The sequence below is a fragment of the Glycine max genome, chromosome 7, assembly GCF_000004515.6.
Source record: "Glycine max cultivar Williams 82 chromosome 7, Glycine_max_v4.0, whole genome shotgun sequence".
NCBI classification, from domain to species: Eukaryota; Viridiplantae; Streptophyta; class Magnoliopsida; order Fabales; family Fabaceae; genus Glycine; species Glycine max.
The window spans coordinates 36,452,714-36,472,281 of NC_038243.2; the positions used below are offsets into that span (position 1 = coordinate 36,452,714).

The following is a 19,568-nucleotide window of genomic DNA, read 5'->3' on the forward strand; positions in this document are numbered from 1 at the left end:
TTTATTTTTCGTTTTTATATAATTTTAGATAATATTTTGAATAATGAAAAACTATTATCTAAAGTATTATAACAATAAAAAGTAAAACAAAAATAATTTATAAGAGCTGAATACAAAAAAAAAATTATAAGAACAAAGAAAAAAAATATTAAATTATAAGGATTAAAAATATATTTAAATTTTTTTTATAACATGCATGGTATATGTTCCATGCTTCAGAATTCAAGGAAAAAAGTGTTTTGTATGGTCATTTATGCCTTTCAATCATCTAATTAGCTATTAACTTTTTAGTTACGAAAATGTTGGAATCACAAAAGAATTTAATGGCATGTAACTAGTGAAAGAGGTGTAGAAGATGTTCGAATTTCAAACATTAGCTATATGTAACATCATTAGATTTCCAAGTCACACCCTTCGTAACGTACGTATAACCACTTTGCAGGCAATGAAAGGCTCTACGCCTAAGAAGTCTTCATCTTCAAAGGCCAAGAACAAAGCAAATGGAGAGTCATTGGAGTTATCATTTGTTGGAGCAGACCAATTGATTCTAATGGTGGAGATCCATAAGAAGATCTTGGCATTCAGAGACATCATGGACCTAGCTCCATGTAACAGCTCTGCTTCCTTACGTGAGGTGCTTTATATATTGTTTCTTTCTATTCAGACCAATGACAGCATGCATTCCCTCACTATATATTCATGCCTGCTTCACAAATTTGACTTTCATCTGTCACACTGCAGATGGTAATGAAAACCCTGCAAGATCTGCAAGGGCTTTACCCTGGGATCATACCAAAAAATGAAGTGTTAAAGATTAAGGACAAGCCTATAGACCAGGTTTGAGCTTTTAACTGCACCTCAAATTATCCTTATCATTCTGAAATCCTAGGACCTTTGGATTTTTATTTTTATTTTTTTCACTTTTAATTTGAGAACTTACACTTTGTTTTTAATCAGTTCATATTTTCAAAATTTTGTATAGAAAACTGTGAAAACAATTTTGTTCTGTTTTTTCTGTTTTGTGTACAAATCTTTATAAACAACAAATAGTTTGAAAGTAAGGTGAAAGTTTTGTAACTAAAAGTGAAAATAGAAAATGTTTTATCAAAGTAAACGGACCCTTAACCTCACGAATACTAAACGTGGGTAATTTTACTACAGTCTATGGCCTACTTCTGCAAGGCTTTGAAATCTCTTGGAGAGTCATGGATGATGAACAATGATTGGACGAATAAGCTCAATATTGTATTACCAACATGCAAGGATAACGGGAATATGCGTCAATTGGGTATTTTATTAGTAGTCTTATTGTGCTTTTAAAATGTGGTGTATTAAAAACAAAAAAAGGCCAAATTCATAATTGTAGTAGTCAAACTTGATACATTCCATGTAGTTTTTAGTTAGTCGGTTCAAACTTAAAAAAAAACAGTAATTTAACAAAAATATTTTTACATAAGTGTTTTTATAAGAAGTAATTTATTTTCTTTAAAAAAAAGTTAAAAATTACTTATTATAAGTAAAAATAGTTTAGACAAATATATTGGAAAATCATAAAATATTTATTTTGTTTAAATAAAGCACTTATTTTATAAAATAAACTTAAGCAGAGTAACCCTTATTTGATTTGCAGGTGAGACAATGTTGATCACTCTAGATTGCTTGATGAAGTTAGCAAGTGAGAGGTTTGACATAGAATTGACAGAAGAAGATGACCACAAGAAAGAATTCAGCCCACGTTCAAGCTCATTTGGGAAATATAATATAATGAGATCAACCTCGTTTTCAGATAGCAGTTTCTCTTGTTGCTCTTCTCCTGTCACACCTAAATCTGTTCTCCCAGACTTGATGAAGTACTCAGCAAGATCAGGAGACAGTCCAAGGAGTTCTTGTGCCTCACCACTTCTTCTTTCTCTCAGAGTTCAAGCTGTTGGAAAGTTGAACCCTATTGATGTGAAGCGCTTGTCTTTTCAGATGTCACCAACACAAATCCACAAGATAGAAGAGGAATCACCCACCACAGAATTGGATGACAATGCCTCAAACCATGGAAAGGATTCATCAGAAGAGCTAGTGTTTCACTTGGACACAACTGAGGAGTTAGAAAGCATAATCAATGATCATAGAACAAACAAACCTCAAGCTATTAGGGAAGTGAGGCTATCATTGTCTCCAGGACAATTTCAACCAAAATCTCCTCCTAAACCACCACAAACACCTCTTGAGCAAAAAGAACAAGAACTTGTATCTTCACCTCCAATTACACAACAAGCCTCTCCTACACCATGCATACCACAACCTCCTCCACCACCACCTTCCCCACCATCCATGGTAATGGTGAAAGATACTCCCCCTCCACCACCACCTCCACCTCCACCTCCACCTCTTGCACCGTCCATGATCATGCCAAATGTAACATTACCACCCTCAGTTCCAACACCACCTGAGATGCAGCCAAATGTAGCACCACCACCACCACCACCTCCACCTCCTCCTCCACCATCAGCACTAAAATTGGAGCAAAATGCTGCACCAATTAGGATGCCTCCACCTCCTCCACCACCACCACCACCAGGGTCTCGAAGTTTAGGTTCAGCAACAACTGCTGCTGCTCCTCCACCACCTCCACCTCCCATTCCCTTGATAGGTGGATCAGTTCCAGCACCTCCACCACCCGTACCGGGTGGTGTAAAAAGAGGTGCACCACCGCCACCACCTCCTCTTGGAGGAGGGAGATCCTTGTGCGCTAGGGCAACTACTAAACTGAAAAGATCGACACAATTAGGCAACCTGTATCGAACTCTAAAGGGAAAAGTGGAAGGGTCTAGTCTGACTGGAAAATCTTCTGCTGCGAAAAAAGGTGGTATTGGAGCAGCAAGCACTGGAGGAAAACAAGGAATGGCTGATGCTCTAGCAGAGATGACAAAAAGGTATAGTTAATTTTTTAACCATCCATAAGAATAGCAACTTGCAAGCTCTGATGCATGCACATGATAGGTATCTCATAAAGGGATACAATTATTATAATATATATATATATATATATATATATATATATATATATATATATGAAATACAATTAATATATCTAATCACAATTCAGGAATTCTAAATTAAGATTATATTTTTTTAGCATAAAATATATTTTTAGTACATATATTTTCATTATTGAATCTTGTTTTTAATATCTAACTTTCATATGCAAATTAGTTCTTGAATTTTATAAAAAAAAAGTAGTTTTAAAGTTGAATAAAAATAATAGCATACAGAATAAAAATATATTTTATCCTATTTCTTTACACCTTACTAAAAATAAAATCAAATTATACATCAAAGTTTTAATATACTTTCTATTGTATTCTAATAAGAATAATATCAATCTCAATTCTTTCTTGAAATCATTTCTGAATAGTTTTTATTTTTGATTCATTAAGGAACAATGTTTTTAGGTTTCTATATTACACATGTTCTGTGTCTCACATATAGTTGGATTAAATTTTCTTAACTTTTTTTAAAAGCTTGGATAGTTCACGTATATGTATTAGTGAAGTATCAAGAGAGTCGATATCTTGGATATGTTAAACAAGTTAATGTGTTGATGTTTTTATAGCTTCCAAGTAGGTGATGCATCTGTTAAATTTTACAAGTCTTGGAACCAAATTTCTCACCTCTTAAAATATTTCGTTTATCTTTCCTTTATTTAATTAGATCCTCTTACTTCCAACAAATAGAAGAAGATGTTCAAAAGTACACAAAGCAAATCTTGGAGCTGAGATCTACCATTACTAATTTCAAGACAAAGGAAATGACAGAATTGAGCAAGTTCCACAGAGATGTTGAATCCGTTCTTGAGAATCTAACTGATGAATCACAGGTGGGTTTAGAAAATTCATGTCTATATGGTTTTCATTTCAATTCCATGCACTGCTGCAGTTGGTTCTTTCATTTACACCATGGTAAGCAAATTCTGTTGCTGCATAGGTGCTATCACGGTTTGAAGGATTCCCCACAAAGAAGTTGGAAGCTTTAAGAATGGCAGCAGCACTGTATAACAAGTTGGACTCAATACTTACTGAGCTTCAAAACTGGAAAATAGTGCCTCCAATGGGTCAGCAACTGGAAAAGATTGAGCGTTATTTCAGCAAGGTAATAAAAATTCATCAAATTCATTTGATTACCTCATGCAGTGTCATTGTACATTCACTTCAAAATTCTAACCCAAAAGAGAATTTTAATACAGATTAAAACAGAATTAGATGCTTTGGAAAGAACCAAAGATGAAGAATCCAAGAAGTTTAAGGGTCACAACATCGAATTCGACTTCCACATTCTTGTAAAGATCAAGGAAGCATTGGTGGACGTTTCCTCCAATTGCATGGAGTTAGCACTTAAGGTATATCCAAGTTAGAACAAAGGAAACAAACACAATTATGACCAAACCATGAAACCAAATTGACTTTAATTATTTGCATTTACCAAAACCCAATGCAGGAGAAGCGCAATGCAGCTGCTAAGAATGATGAACCTAAAAAGGAAGGTGCTTCAATGCTTTGGAAAGCTTTCCAATTTGTATTCAGGGTCTACACATTCGCTGGTGGCATTGATGATCGTGCAGACAAGCTAACAAGAGAATTGGCTCAGGAGATAGAAAGTGACCCGAATCCGAACCTGAACCAACTATGATATATATATATATATATATATATATATATATATATATATATATTTGGATTTATGCTTTGTATATGGAGTAAAAATTCACATGATGAATCCCTTTTTTAGTGTCAAAGCCATTTGTATATTAATGATCATTGGCGATTTGGAGTTCTAATTTTTAAAATTTTGATAGAGCTAGTCATGCTTGGAGAGTTTTGAAAATTAATTGCGGGAACTCTAATGAAGTATGAAGCTAAACTTGTATCTTCACTACTTTAGTTTGCTCTATATATATTTATATGCTTAATATATTGGAGTTTTATTTAAATGCGATGAATACCCTTTTATTGCCTTTTGCGTTCATTCTATATTTCTATTTGTACAAATCATAAAACACTTGAAGGATAGCCAACAATGTAACAAAATTAATAAAATATTCCTACAACAATGTCCATCACAGTAGCGAATATACATAATTAAAATAAGTTTAGAAATTATATCCAGTGTACATGAATCGTTAAATATAATTAATCAAAATCCTAGAAAAAAAGGACACAAAATCACAACCAAATACTTATGTAGTTAAATTACAACAAGAAGTTAATAAAAGTATTTCTAGATATTTATAACTCGTCCAATTGAACTGAAAACATAACATACAAATAAAATATAAACATACACAACCAACTGTGGTCTAGGACTAATCCCATTATCTCCGACCATAGTCATATCCGTAAGTGAGATAATCTCACTTATTCTTTTTCAAAAGATACAATTTGAAGACAATGGTGCAAGCAACTTGGCGATTCGTCACGATTTTTCACTTTTTAGCTCACAGCTCAGATGACACACGTTTCAAAGAGGCAAAGTCGTTAGTGTAAGAAAAAGACTATGTTTTTAGGAAACTAAAATAGTTCTTATGGCAAGTTGAGCTAACGTAGTCTAAAGTCCAACACATGGCTATCATCTCAGGAAATCATTTTATTTCCCCAAAACTTATTTTCTCATTTCCAAACCCAAAACCTATTATCAAATTATTTATTTTAATTAATATATTTATATAATTATAAAAGAAAAATTGGAATGTTCTAAGGAAGCTTAATTGAAGTCTAAGATGATAAAAGATACTGAAGGGCAACAAATGGTGGCCGGTTTTACATCAGTTGGTAACTCTGGTGAACCAAAGGTTTTTTGGTCATGAGGGAGGATTGGAGCAGCGATGGCTAAAGGGTTGTTGTTATTGTTGCTAAGAGTAGAAAGCATTGTGTTAAGTTGTTTTGGTTACTATAGCATTACACTTTGGAAACGCGATGGCGTTTTGGTTTTCTATGTTTGATGGGGTAGCATGGTATTTGAGAACGTGCATGGGAACGTGGAAATGGAAGGGATTCAGAGAAACCAGTGAGGGACACGGGATAGAGGGGAGATAGAAGCCATGATATTAATCGGTTATTATCAGATATTCTTGTGGCTCATAATGATCAATCTATCTTAAAATTATGCCCTGAATTGTGACAAGTCCTTTCCCATATTTAGGTACCGACGTCATCAAAATGCTATCATCATTTTCAGCTTCTAAGTCTTCTAACAAATCCGTTAATCCCACTCTAAAACATGTTTTGATCTTCTTGTTTTTGTGCACGTGTGAATGAGACACACTCACAAAGCTTCCTGCAAACTCAGTATTGCTTGGTCTTATCACCTTGTTATCTTCGTCGTTGATAAAAACATCAAACTTCACAGCTTTATTCTTATCAAACTCAATTCCATCAATCATCTAAACCTCCTCCTCTTCTTCCTTCTCCTCCTTGGTCCTCGACAGCTTCGGCCTTTTAATAAGCATGCTTACCTTTGAATCCAAAGTTAAAATCTTGTGCCAATAATGCCACCTTCTTAGCTTTAGATCTTTTAGGTTTAGGCTTATTCTTGAGCCATGGAATGTCAACATCTTGGTAAACATTTCTTGTGTCAAGAGAATCCTTCTTCTTCACACGCACAAGGTTCTTGTTCTCATAGTTGAAGAGAAAGGAGGATTCTAACCAATCAGGGTCAGTGAAATCCCTTCTTTTTCCACCCGATATTGTTTTCCATATGCTTCACATCCTATCCATGTTGGCGTCGTGAGAATAGAAAATGGGGTCTCTCGCAGCAGAATAGAAGATTCCCATGTTCTCACGGTTAGGCTCTCTCTTTCACCAGTCCAAGAGTGAACAGGAGCATGTGGAACGTTCTCAAAAGTGCCAGCAAGGTTCAGGTTCATCTCCAGCACGATAAGGGCTTCCAAGGAAGAGCCTTGGGAGTTGCCCACTTGAGACAACAATCCTATACATTGTAGAAAGTTTGCTAGCGATTTGTTCATTGGGATCTACACTTTCCCTACTAGCACTAGGATCATCATCGTCCCTTCTGTTATAGTCTAGATCTATGAGAGTTGGTGGTTGGTGGCTAAGATTCCTAAGAGGGTCATAAAAAGGTGAGTTTTTATCTGTTTAAAAGGAAGGGATTGTCATGCCACCTTTATGGTTGTCCCAGTTCCAAAACGGAAGAGCAAAAGTTGGGTTACCAATCAAGTTTCCCAAGATTCTCTCATAGAAATAAAGGTACCAGCGGTGCCAAGGGAAGAATAGCCAAGAGTTGTGGACTTGGAGGTCAAGGTCAGGGAACCCTAATTGGTGATAGGCACCATCACAGTAATATAAGCACAATGGACATTAGCTTCTAGGGTGAAATTTCGAGGGTCATTAAGTGAAAGGGCTTTCATGCGCTCAAGGGCTTCCCTATACTTGTCTATGTAGACATCGTTGACTAAATGAGCAGCTGGTCTAACCCTAAGAGCTGTTCTAGGGGAAGGGAGCTTGAAGTCTATGATGGTAGAAGATATTGGACGCAACAATTGATGGGTTTTGAGGTCAGGAGGGAGAACTCGAGCAGCAATGGCTAAAGGAGGGTTGTTATTGTTGGTAAGAGTTGAAGCACCATAAAGTCCTCCAAAGCCAATGAGAACATCCCTCCTATTTTTTCTAGCTACAAATATTGTTGTTGTGTGATGGTTTTCCTTCTTCTGGGTATGGAGTTGATGAGTTGTTTCGCTTAATATGGCATGACACTTTGGAAACGCGATGACGTTTTGGTTCGCTATGTTTATTTGGGTTTGAATGGTATAATTTGGTCTGTATCTTTAAAAATAAAATGTTCCATAAGTTGCCTATGCCTTGTTAATTTTTAGTTTTGAGTATTTTTTTGATTAATTTTGCTTATGGTATTTAGAGTCTTGTTTGTTAAAAATATGATTAAAAATCTTTATTTTGATTGATTTCCTTATTTTTTACTTTTGAATAGTGTAAAACAAGAGTCAAATGAGTCATTTTTGTGTTAATTGCGTTTTGAACCCATAACTTACATGATACCGAAATATGTACACATTAGATTGTTGAAGATTTTTTTATATATATTTGTTTTTCATATATTACATACTTATTATATTTATCTTTATAATTTATGGAATCTTGATTTATTTTATGCATTAATATATTTTGGAAATTATATATTAATAAATGTTAATTATAAGTATATTTTAAAGGTTAAATTATAGAAGAATTTGTATTTTTTATTTTTTCTTTTTTGAGTAAATAATTTTTAAATTAATATTATTTAAGTTTTTGTGTAAAAAAGATTAAAAGTGATGAATTTATGAAACCTAGGGAGTATAATAAAGCCCAAAAATCAGAGCTAATTAAGGAAAATAAATTAATTGAGAAAAAAAGACTAATGAAAGAAATAAAACTAATTGAAAAAAACACGTTAATTAAGAAAAGAAGGTTAATTAAGAAAAGAATAATTAATTAAAGAAATTAGACTCTTTCATAAACTTCCTATTCTGCACCTATAAAAGTATAAAAGAGAGAAAACTGGCAAATTTCGATAGAATACAATTTTTGTATAGAAAACAAAGACCGAACCAAATGAATTTTAACGCTATGCTATGGCATGAGTTGGACTAATTTGTATAGATATTTTAGATAAATTGACATGAAGGATATAATACTCCACAACTTGTATTTTGTCTCTTTATAATTGAATGCCTTAGGCTCAATAAATATTTATTGAAAAACTTATATTTAAGTCGTTATAAAGAGACAAGTGAAAAGACGAATTTACGACTTGTGAGAGATGATACAAGATTTTGTTTTGTTTCACTCAATAACCTGTTACGATTGTTAATGAATATGAATTTCTAAAGTTTTTACATTGTTAAATAGTTCCTACTTAAAGTTATACTAATCTAATAAAATAATACATGTTAAAAAAAACAAAATATTATGTATTTAAAGGTATATAGAATTTTATGAATGTAAACTATCTCATATACTTCTTTCAATGTAATAGTTAAAGTAGTAAAAATCACTACTACTAAAATAAAATAAAGGATTAAATTAATATGTAAATTTTCTGTAATTTTATCAAATTTTTAATTCTTTTGGTTGTGATCAAATTTTTAATTAATTAGGTCTTTATAATTAATTTTGCTTATAAATTTAAAATTTTGTAAAAACAAATCTTTAAAAGCTAAAGTTATTGAACCCTTTTTTATTTTTTGCCAAAATGTATAGTTACAAACTTTTAGTACCCTCCCCTCATTCTCTCAAAGCTGCTGAAACCGACATTCAATGTGGGTATACGGGTCTTGTGGCTGCAATTGGATTCAAATAGTTTATGGCAATTGTAACTATCCACCAAACTAATTCAGCCAAGAAGATTTTATTTTAATCTGTTTAAAAAAAATTAATTTATTTATTTATAAAAAGAATTAGTAAGTTTTTTGTATTTCAAATATTAAAGACTAAACCATACAATTCTAAAATAAAATATCACATAATATATATATATATATATATATATATATATATATATATATAATATTATAATAATTCAAATCTCTTTCTATAAGTATATAAACATTAATCATACTATAACAATAACTTGCATAAAGTCTAAGTCTAAGTCGGCAACGCTATACATAACCGTAAGGAGGAAAAAAAGACAGATAGCACGCCTTCACGTCCACACATCCTGATATATTTCATTGGCAAGTCCACTAAATTGTCACAAATAGTAAAGTAAAATAAAAATTTGAATATTAAATTTACAAAAACTTTATTTATACTTACATTAATACATCAACTTTTAAAGTAATGGATAGAAAAGATAAGAAATCATAAGTAAAAATTTTGAGGCAGGAAGTAAAAGATAAAAATATAAGGATATTAAACAATAATTTAAATGCAAAAAATAAATTTAGAATGCAAATGTGTTGAGGCCTAATATACCAAAACTATTTGTGACACAATATTAATATTTATTCTTTATCTAATGTTATTTGAGTTTTTAACCATATTTATTATAATACTCTATCTTTCTCGCATGGAGAGTCTAACTTATCTATTTTATCTCTGATTCCTTGCGAAGATAAAATAGTATATTACATTAAGATTAAAGATGTATGAAATAAACTAAACAAACATCACTATATTCCTAGACATGATTTCATTTCGATACTCTTTTTAAGTTTTTTAAAAAATATCAATTTTTCAATGTATTACTTCCTAAATAGTGTATGAATATAATAAGTAAACAAATCATAATCAACAACAATACAACACAAAAAATTATTTAAACTAACTATGGTTAAATAAATTTAACTTTTAAACTTAAATTAATTTATTTAATTAAAAAAAATACACAAATACACTTCAACATTAACTCATTCAATAGTTACTCCATCAATTCCATTTTAGCTGTCAAATTTTTAAAGAATTTTTATTCTTAATTGTTTGTTATTTGTAAAGTTCAAAGATCACCTTAATTACTATTTTATTAATTATTCTCTTATTTGTCTCATTATCTTTAATTAATTTACATATTTATTGTGAAATGAAAAGAAAAAAAAAGGATAAAATAAGAAGAGAAGTGTTAGAAACACCATCTCTAACATATCTCTCCTAACACACTCTTTTATTAGATGGCATCCACTAAATTAAATTTTATGATTTTTAATAAATTTCAATTAATAAAAAAGTGTATATTAAAAAAATGTGTTTCTAATATTTGTCAAATAAAAAATTTCACAATTATTTTAATAGAATTAAAAAAGTTTATTATCTTTCTTAATTTCTAGCCAACAACTTTAAAAAGAAAAATAAATGTGGAACCCCCCATCATGATTTTGATTTTTGCTACCTAATTACCAGTACCATATTGACAATTTGGTGAGCAAAATTCAATTTTCACATACAAGTCAATAGTGGCAAAGTTGAAGATGTGATCCACTAAACACGGTCCTCTATGTCCATAAATATGGTGCTGTATGTCTTTTTCAATTTGCCACTCTTCCTGCTATTCCTTTCATTCTTAATTATATTTTTTAACCAATTTATATTATTTAAGAAAAATAATTAATTTAATTCATCATATTAAATTAATCAATTATTTATATTATTATTCTAAAATTATTTTTTTATTTTTCTATCAACATAATTTTTATCAATATTTAGAAAAAGAATAATTAAATAAGATATATAAATTTTTTTATATATCTAAATTAGAAAAAGACATGATAAAAAAAGAATGAATAATTGTTTTAGTTTTTTTATAATTAGATACAAATGAAGTATTAATAGAATCATTATATATGGTGTGATTAGTCTTCACTGATATCTATTTAATGCTATGTCCCAGATATCTTTTGGAATCATATATATATTAACACATTATTAATTTATCAAATAGTTACTCCATCTATTCCATTTTAGTTATCAAATTTTTAAAGAATTTTTATTCTTAATTGTTTGTTATTTTTAAAGTTGAAGATCACCTTAATTACTACTTTATTAATCATTCTCTTATTTGTCTCATTGTCTTTAATTAATTTATATATGTATTTATTGTGAAATGAAAGGAAAAAAAAGGATAAAATAAGAAGAAAAGTGTTAGAAACACAATCTCTAACATATCCCTTTTAACACACTTTTTAATTAGATGTAACATCCAGTAAATTAAATTTTTATGATTTTTAATAAATTTCAACTAATAAAAAAATTATAAAAAAAATGTCTTCCAACACTTGTCAAATAAAAAATTTCACAACTATTTTAATAGAATTAAAAAAATATTATCTTTCTTAATTTCTAGCCAACAACTTAAAAAAAAAGAAACAGATGTGATACAACTCATTCATAATAACCGTAATCACTCACGTTTTCCATATTTAAAATAACAATAATATATAAACATTAGCTTATTTTCTAATTAGCAGTACCATCTTGACAATTTGGTGAGCAAAATTCAATTTTCACGTACAAGTCTATATATAATGACAAAGTTGGAGATGTGATCCAATAAACACCGTCCTGTATGTCCATAAATATGGTGCTGTATGTCCTTTTCAATTTGCCATTCTTCCCTACTATTGCTTTCATTCTTAATTATATTTTTTAACTAATTCATATTATTTAAGAAAAAAAATTAATTTTATTCATCACATTAAATTAATACATTATTTATATTATTATTCCAATTTTTTTACTTATTATTCTATTAACATAATTTTTTTTATCAATATTCATAGAAAGAATAATTAAACAAGGTATATAGAATTTTGTGATGTAACTAAAAATTAGAAAAAAAATATAATAAAAAAGAATAAAAAACTTTTTTTAAAAAAAAGTTTTATTATGATTAGGTTTCACTAATATCTATTTAACGCTATGTCCCATATATCTTTTGGAATCATATATATTATACATTATTAATTTATCAATTTTCTGAAAGTGAAGAGATCGTTATATTGGAGCTGACTACTCACTGCCTGTACAAGGGCTAAGGGCTATTCAATGAGACTTCATGAATATATATGATCTCTCGGTTGTTGAAGTTTTCTCTTAATTATGGAGATATTTAATTTCTAGAAGGCTCTAATATATTGTGTTCGTCTTTTGTAAAATAATTTGTTTATTTATTATTATTATTATTATATTATAATGTGCTATTTTTTTTCTAGAACAAGATTAAGATGTTTGAACCTACGTATATATAACTTATTTATATCAAATTATATATATAATCAATGAAAAAACTTTATATTTATCATAATCAATATAAAAAATCATCATTGTAAGTTTGATGTCATCAAAACTTGTTTCAAATAAAAAAATAATTTATTATAATTTTATGAGAACAAAAAAGTAGATGAATTTTTTTATAATAATAAAATTCAAACTTTTTTTGAATTTCATAAGAACTTTAGTCTTTCTATAATTATTTGCGTAAACAAGTTTGCTGATAATGACGTGAATTGGCTAAAATTTTCAATCAAGATAGATTAGAGGGGGGAAAAGTGAATAAAATTAGACGGTTTCTCGTAAGTGAGCTTATTTAATCGAAGGGAGACTCAATTTATGCTCCCAAAAGGAAAAGGAGTCAATGATTATCAAATAATATTTTTAGTGTCTTAAAATAATTATCGTGTTAAATTGTTTTAAAAAATAATAAATAAATAATTAAATTATAATTTTATAAAATTAATCTTATACCATTATTTTTTTATAAATTTTTATTGTTTATCATTAATATGATAGGAAATATAAGTAAAATACGTAATTAAAATATTATATTAAAAATAAAAATAAAAATTATTTTTAAATATATTTTTTTGTTACATAATAATTATAATAAGACATAAAAAGTAATATCATTATTCAAATGATAATAAAACTTGTTTAATTTCCTCCTATGTGAATCCTTAATCAGTTATATAGATGGAAACCTGGTTAACCTTTAGCCTTATCCTATTAGAAAAATGTAATTAAATACATTGATATTTGCTTCTGCTTTATCTATAAGTCTAGCTAGTCATACATTTTTATCAAATTTTCTTTGTAGTAATATTTTGTTACGAATTTAGAGTACCTACTCTTCCTTTTTCCTTTGTTAAACCTGTGCCTTTTTGCTGAATAGTTCAACAGTTCAATTATACTTAAATTAAACACTGAGAAATCACCATATGTGGCAGTTACCCGTCATGTTACAATCCACCACGTTAGATCTGGAGGTGTGTCGTGGCAACATTTTATTGATTATGTGACAGAGGTTGATAATGATAAGTATGCTTCTGTTCAGATTCAGCATGGAAAACATGTTTTCCATTTTTCCATGCTGATCGATAGATAGAGGTTACTTGTATTTATTAAGAGTGTCCTGATACCATTTGATTTGATTCAAATTAATCGTTTGATTTTGAGGGATGGTTTTACTTTTTGTACAAGGGTGAGTATTCCTTAATTATACCCATTTTAATACAAATACAGCTCATTTTTGCTGATAAAATAAAAGAAATTATACTTATACATCAAATTGTACAATTAACAGATAAAGAGAAAAAAGACAAATAAATTTAAATTTAAAATATAATAAATGATAAGATAAAGAAAAAAAAACACAAAATATAATATTATATAAATTATTATGCATGTATCACTTCTCATCGTCTTAAATTTTATACAAACCAAATAAATAAAAGAAAAATAATAATAATTTTATAAAATTAATCTTATATGATGATCATTAATTTATTTTAAGATTTTGTAGTTCAACATTAAAATATAAGAATTATAATTGAAAAAAAGTAATTAAATTTTTTGTACTCAGAAACTTTAACGGCATTTCATAAAGAGACTAAAAGTAATGTTAAAAAGGCAGGTGTGATGAAAACTAAGAAAGTTAGTGTAATTTACTCTACCAATTTTTACCAATATCTTAATTTTCTTGAAGACGGCACAGTATGCATTAATAATTAGTGATTATATTTACATACTATTATTCTGACTTGAAATATAAATGCAACAAATTTTTCATTATTCAAATCAAATAGAAGACGTGGTTAAATATTAATTAGAAATTTTGTAATTAAATGGAATATCTAGTTAAATATTACCCGTCAATTACTAAATACTCCTCATAAAAATAAAGTTAGTTGATGGTATAAATGGGAGAATAAAGGCATGAAGCTTTATATGGAACTTGTTTGTAATTCAAAAATATAGTTAAGATAGTGGTCACTTACTGAAAATATAATTATAAAAATTTGTATCTGAATAAGCGATAGATATAAAATAGTCTTAAATAAAATTATAATTCTCCATGTAAATGAGTTGAACAAAATTATAATCTTGATATATATTTTAATGTCAAACTTACCAAAATTATAATCGATCACATTGGACGATACTATATGGGAGCTGACTACTCACTGCCTGTACAAGAGCTAAGGGCTATTCAATGAGACTTCATGAATATATATGATCCCGGTTGTTGAAGTTTTCTTTTAATTCGTATGGAGATATTTAATTTCTACAAGGCTTTAATATATGTTTTTTGTCTTTTGTAAAATTCATAAAGCTCCTATAAAATAATTTGTCTATTTTGCACTGCTATCATATTATAATTTGTCACTTTTCTTTTTCTGGAACAACGTTTCAAATGTTTGAACCTACATATATAGCTTATTTACATCAAGTTATATGTATAATTGGTAGGAAAAAAACTTTATACTTACATCTATTATATTATATATATAATAAATGTAAAAAATCATCACGTAGATCTGGGTGTTAACTTATTATAATTTTATGAGAACCAAAAATAAATAAATTTTTTTATAGGAATAAAATTTAAACTTTTACAACAATAAAAAAATATATTTTAATTTTTTATAATTATTTGTGTAGACAAGTGTGGTAATAATGAGGTGAATTGACTTGAATTTTCAATCATTTTAGATTAGAGGTGGGGAAAGTGAATACAATTAGACGATTTCTTGTAAGTGAGCTTACTTAATGAAAGAAAACCTAAATTTATGTTCCCAAAAGGAAGAATAGTTAATGATTATTAGATAATATTTTTATCGTCAAGAAATTTTTAATTTTATAAAATTAATCTTATATTATTATTAATTTTACAAAAATTATTTTTTTATCAGAGGAGAACAAAAAATCTTAGAACTTGAAGTACATTATTGGCACTAATCCGAACTTACCATGTTTCTTGGCTAGTTTTGATTTCGCGAAATACATAGGTATAAAAACAACAAAATGTTTATGGTGGGGGGCAAGGCATAAGGAAGCTCCGTCACAGGTGGCGTCTTTAATTTCACAAATTTTGGATTATGCTACCGTCTTTAAACATAACACTCCCATGCATCTTGCACACCTTCACGAGCATTTCCCAAATTGAGACACAAACTTGCAGACCCATATAGAAGCCAGGAATCTATTATCCACTTTCACATGCATATCAAAGGCAATGTTGGTAATGTCCACTGATAAAATTAAACGAATGCCTAAAATCATTTGCATGTTATCCCTGATAGCCATAGCCAGGACTTGAGTTTGATCATCTCCAACACTTGATCAACATTAGCTAGCATTCAAATTATTAAAAACCACTTCACAATAACTAAATATTTATAAAATTGATTAATTATTATAAATATAATTAACTAGATATCTATATATAAATCATTTTATTTATTATTTTTCATAAAATATATCTTAAAGTTGTTAAATCAAAAAATAATAAAGACTTATTCATATTCACAATAATTTATTTCCTGAACCTCTCTGAAATAAATTATTAATTAAAATAGTATTCTGAGTCTTTTTTTTTAACTACATATATATTTTGTAATTTTTTTTTAAAGAAGATTATTATTTCAGAACATTTAAGATGGTATATATATAGATGATAGACAGAGGGAGAGAGAGCAAACTTTCTCAATAATAATGAGATAGATTGTGGTTGAAACTCTTAATAGATCTTTCAAAATGCATTATTAACTATGGGTGTTTAAACGGAAATGATAAGTAATTATAAAAATATTAAGAGTTATAAACATTTTACGTATACTAAATTATTTGACACATGAATTTAATAAATGATTTATATAAGTTGTTGGTAGAAAAATACCAACATTATAAAAAGAAAAAAAAATTGATGAATGAGACTTTAAATCTGTTAAAAAGTTATAATTTACTCCTATATTATAATTTGAGTTACTCTCACTCTTTCAATTAATTCACTTTATATATATATATATATATATATATATATATATATATATATATATATATATATATATATATATATATATATATTCTTCCAAAATTACACAATGATCTCTAAAACACAATTTGAGAGTAAGATTGTTTTTTTTGTTAAGATTTCAGTTATTCAAATTTAAAATAAATTATAACAATTATTAATATTAATAATTTTTAAATATAATTATCAATTTATTAAAAGTTTTTTTGTTTCATTTGGTTTCTTTATTTTCACATTTCTTTTATAAGTAAAAGAAATCTATTAATATTAAAATAAGTTTGACTAAAAACTTAATTGTTGCTCAATATATACAATAAGAAATTCAATGATGGGTTTGATTTGTTAAAAAAATTATGATACTAAAGAATATAAGTATTTTTGTTTTAAGTTTGATTTGAAAATAAGATTATGAAACAACCACAAATTAGAAAAAAAACAATAAGATAATTTTTTATCTTAAGTATATAATATTCAAAAGATACACATAATATCCTTACTTCTCTCTTATTTCCTATTATCTATTTATTGTAATAATTTTATATAATATTTTAAATTCACATTATCTATTAATAATTATAATAATTTTATCATAAATTTTGAATTCACATTATATAATAAGTTACTTATATAGTTACGTGTTTTGAATTCACATAATATATAACAATAATAGTAAAAATTATATTAAGATGATTTTACTAAAAAAAATATTTTAGTAAATTTTATATTATATTTGATTGTGTTATCTAACAATATATACATTATAAAAAATTTCCATTAACTCAAATATTTGTCTTATGTTACTTTTTTTTCCTCTAATATGTATCAGGCACATCCAAACATCCTGAGGATATTTTAGAGTTAACCAAATGTATTCCTCCCCATGTAATAAAGTTACCCCCTAATCTATCATAAATCCTCTAATTTTATTTGGTGTCAAATAAATTTTTATAGTACACCATTGGATAGGATTTTGGGTGTCTAACTATATTTATGGTACATTAATAAGATTATTTCTAATATTTTTTTATTCTTTAAAGTTATTTGTTTCTTAATGATTAAGAATTTTAAGTGAACGGGCATAAAACAACATATAAATTGAAAGTCATATTTATTATTATTATTTTAAACAATTTTCTTAAGTATTAATAATAATTTTCATACATTAACTTTTTCCTTATTCTTATGGGTTTGCTTAGCAATTTTTTATGAATTTGTAAGTTTTTGCAATTTTTAATTCAAAATTTGTAATGACTTTGGCAAACATGTAAGTATTCCTTAAACTCTTTGGAAAAATCTGTATATTTTTTTTTTTGTATTCTAATATAATTTTTTTTTGTATAAAAAAATTAATGTCTTTAATTTGAAGTTTCAAAAAAATAAATTAAATATAATTTGTCTACTGTTTTATTCAATAACTGATTTCATAAAAAAACTTGAACAGTATTTTTAATAAGCTCGAAAAAATATTTTTTTAAATTCATAAAAATAAAATAACACTTGAATATTATGGTTAAAGGCTTAAAATCACTGTGACAAAAGAAAGCTTAAAATCACTTATAAAAAATGATATTATCAAAATTATTATATTGAATTATACTTTATAACTACTTTGGTCCTCCAAACTTTTTTTCAAGCTTCATCACTGATGTTGATGTTGGTGATGGGTTAATAATAATAAATAAGAGTGATATAATAATTAAGATATTTTAAAATATGATAATTAATTAAGATTTTTTTTATAGATTTAATTTTTGCTGCCTGATCTCTAAAAACAATTTGAAGTAGGATTGATTATTTTAAGATTTTACAATTTTTAAAATTTAAATTGTGTTTATTATTAGCATATTATTATATTCAAATTAAAATTAAAATTGAATCATATTTTATTTTAAATTATAACAACTATTAATATTAATATTTCTAAAGTATAATTGTCTATTTCTTAAAACTTTTTTCTCTGCTTCCTTTCACATTTTTTTTTAAGTAAAAGAGATATATTAATATTAAAAACTTGACTATAAAAGGCAATAGTATCTCAGAAGAGAAATACGCAACTGATTAACCATGGCTTCTTCTACATCACATCCATCCTTTTGGTCCCTCTGAACCTGTCTGCATCCATTCCCATTTCTTCTTCCGTATGCATGTTCCCACCGTCTAAAAAACCTAGCAAAGCAACAAAACGGCGTCATGCTTGGGAAGTAGCATGCAATGGTAACCCTAGAAATAGGAGGGACATTCTGATCGGCCTTGGAGGACTCTATGGTGCTACAACAAGTCTCACAAGTAACAACACTGGTTCTGCATTTGGTGCTCCATTGTCGCCTCCAGATCCAACTAACTGCGTTCAACCGGACCCAGAAAATGACCCCTTTTGCCCACCACCCCCCTTCAAAGTCAAAGACTACGAGCTCCCTAAACACCATGACAAGACATTACCCCTTCGAATTAGACCAGCTGCTCATTTGGTCACTGCTGATTACATAGCCAAGTACGAGGAAGCCGTGAGGCGCATGAAAGCCCTTCCACCTGATGATCCTCTCAGTTTCATGCAACAGGCCAATGTCCACCATGCCTACTGCGATGGTCGCGGCTAATAGAGTGAATAGGGTAAATAGTTTGTTATGCTGTTATGCAATATTAGTTTGTTATGCTGTTATGCAATAGTTTGTTGCTGCTATATATAAGAGCATTGTTTTCATTATTTCAGTTTTCAATAAATATATGAGAAATAGACTTTACTCTCTCTCTTTCTCTTTTAT

At 28.2% G+C, this 19,568-nt stretch overlaps 2 protein-coding genes and 1 pseudogene across 2 annotated transcripts; 2 read left to right on the forward strand and 1 right to left on the reverse strand.

The window, feature by feature from the left end:
* Positions 1-445: 445 nt before the first annotated feature.
* On the forward strand, positions 446-4,680 carry LOC100798733 (uncharacterized protein At4g04980). The gene is made up of 8 exons (XM_014777561.3): positions 446-634; positions 742-837; positions 1,162-1,288; positions 1,631-2,927; positions 3,706-3,871; positions 3,979-4,143; positions 4,238-4,390; positions 4,489-4,680. Exons 1-8 carry the CDS (start codon positions 446-448, stop codon positions 4,678-4,680), a joined length of 2,385 nt encoding a protein of 794 aa, XP_014633047.2.
* A 1,459-nt stretch (positions 4,681-6,139) lies between these two features.
* LOC100799256 (polyphenol oxidase A1, chloroplastic-like) lies at positions 6,140-18,934 on the reverse strand (annotated as a pseudogene).
* A 16-nt stretch (positions 18,935-18,950) lies between these two features.
* Positions 18,951-19,403, forward strand: LOC106799477 (polyphenol oxidase A1, chloroplastic). Its single transcript, XM_014778114.3, has one exon. It carries the CDS (start codon positions 18,951-18,953, stop codon positions 19,401-19,403), a length of 453 nt encoding a protein of 150 aa, XP_014633600.3.
* The last annotated feature ends 165 nt before the right edge of the window (positions 19,404-19,568 follow it).